The sequence below is a fragment of the Salvelinus namaycush genome, chromosome 2 (genome assembly GCF_016432855.1).
Source record: "Salvelinus namaycush isolate Seneca chromosome 2, SaNama_1.0, whole genome shotgun sequence".
In the NCBI taxonomy this organism is placed as follows: domain Eukaryota; kingdom Metazoa; phylum Chordata; class Actinopteri; order Salmoniformes; family Salmonidae; genus Salvelinus; species Salvelinus namaycush.
In genome coordinates this window covers 6,778,024-6,779,720 of record NC_052308.1, presented here as the reverse complement: position 1 = coordinate 6,779,720, position 1,697 = coordinate 6,778,024, and the positions used below count along the sequence as shown (strand labels likewise).

The following is a 1,697-nucleotide window of genomic DNA, read 5'->3' as shown; positions in this document are numbered from 1 at the left end:
GCACCTCAGATTGCAGCCCAAATAAATGCTTCACCGAGTTCAAGTAACAGACACATCTCAACATCAACTGTTCAGAGGAGACTGCTTGAATCAGGCCTTCATGGTCGAATTCATGCAAAGAAAACACTACTAAAGGACACCAATAAGAAGAAGAGACTTGCTTGGTCCAAGAAACACGAGCGATGAAAATTATACCGGTAAAATTTGAGGTTTTTGGTTCCCACCTCCATGTCTTTGTGAACGGATGATCCCTGCATGTGTGGTTCCCACCGTGAAGCATGGAGGAGGAGGTGTGTTGGTGTGGGGGTGCTTTGCTGTTGACACTGTCTGTGATTTATTTAAAATTCAAGGCACACTTAACTAGCATGGATACCACAGCATTCTGCAGCGATACGCCAGCCCATCTGGTTTGTGCTTAGTGGGACTATCATTTGTTTTTCAGCAGGACAATTGCCCAGCACACCTCCAGGCTGTGTAAGGGCTATTTGACCAAGAATCAGAGTGATAGAGTGCTGCATCAGATGACCTGGCCTCCACAATCATCATACCTCAACCCAATTGAGATGGTTTGGGATGAGTTGGACCGCAGAGTGATAGAGAAGCAGCCAACAAGTGCTCAGCATATGTGGGAACTCCTTCAAGACTGTTGAAAAAGCATTCAGAATGAAGATTGTTAAGAGAAATCCAAGAGTGTGCAAAGCTGCCATCAAGGCAAAGGGTGGCTACTTTGAAGAATCTAAAATATATTTCTGTTTTTTATTTTTAATACATTTGCAAAAATGTCTAAAAACCTGTTTTTGCTTTGTCATTATGGGGTATTGTGTGTAGATTGCTGAGTATTTTTATTTATTTAATCCATTTGAGTTTAAGGCTGTAATGTAACAAAATGTGGGAAAAGTCAAGGGGTCTGAATACTTTGCGACGTCACTGTATATCCACGCACCCCACTGCGGACCTGTCACTCCCCCCTGTTTGGGAACCACTGGTCTAGTTGACCGTGGGTCTCTCCTATATTGTTATGGAACAACGTTTTCAAACTTTAACGCGTAGATTAACCATGATGAACACTATTTGTAACCCCTCGTTCTTGTCCTGTTCCGTGTAGGATCCGTCCCCAGATGGTGAAGGAGAAGATCGAGGGCTGTCACGTGTGTACACTTGTGACCCCTGGGGAACCCCAGGTGTTGCTGGGTAAAGACAAGGCCTTCACGTACGACTTTGTGTTCGACATCGACTCGGCACAGAAACAGATCTATGCTGCTTGCGTCCACAAACTCATCGAGGGCTGCTTCGATGGATATAACGCTACTGTGTTCGCCTACGGACAGGTACAGTGAGAAACAGAGACAGACAAATACATGAATACACAGCTACATCAAGGAGTGCCTGGAGGGCCACAATGTTTACCTCTGGATTGCCTATGGATACACTCCTAAATACATCAACTTAGTGTATGCATCCATACAAGGACAGATTCTAATAATTATGTCTATTTCAAAGAAGGGTCTATTTCAGTGTTTCCCAAACTCAGTCCTGGGGACCCCAAAGGGTACATGTATTGGTTTTTGTCCGAGCATTACACAACTGATTCAAATAATCAACTCATCATCAAGCTTTGATTATTTGAATCAGCTGTGTAGTGCTCGGGCAACAAACCAATACATGTACCCTTTGGGGTCCCCAGGACTGAGTTTGGG

General features: G+C 44.1%; 1 protein-coding gene across 2 annotated transcripts in view; it reads left to right on the top strand.

Annotated features, from left to right (window-relative positions):
* The first annotated feature begins 1,109 nt into the window (after positions 1-1,109).
* The window catches only part of LOC120024178 (kinesin-like protein KIF21B), a 56,835-nt gene continuing 56,247 nt past the window's right edge, over positions 1,110-1,697 (top strand). For both annotated transcript variants that reach the window (XM_038968363.1, XM_038968354.1), the window contains exon 1: positions 1,110-1,328. In XM_038968363.1, coding sequence (XP_038824291.1) covers positions 1,119-1,328 — 210 coding nt within the window. In that variant the 5' untranslated portion in view covers positions 1,110-1,118. The remainder of the gene's footprint in view (positions 1,329-1,697) is intronic.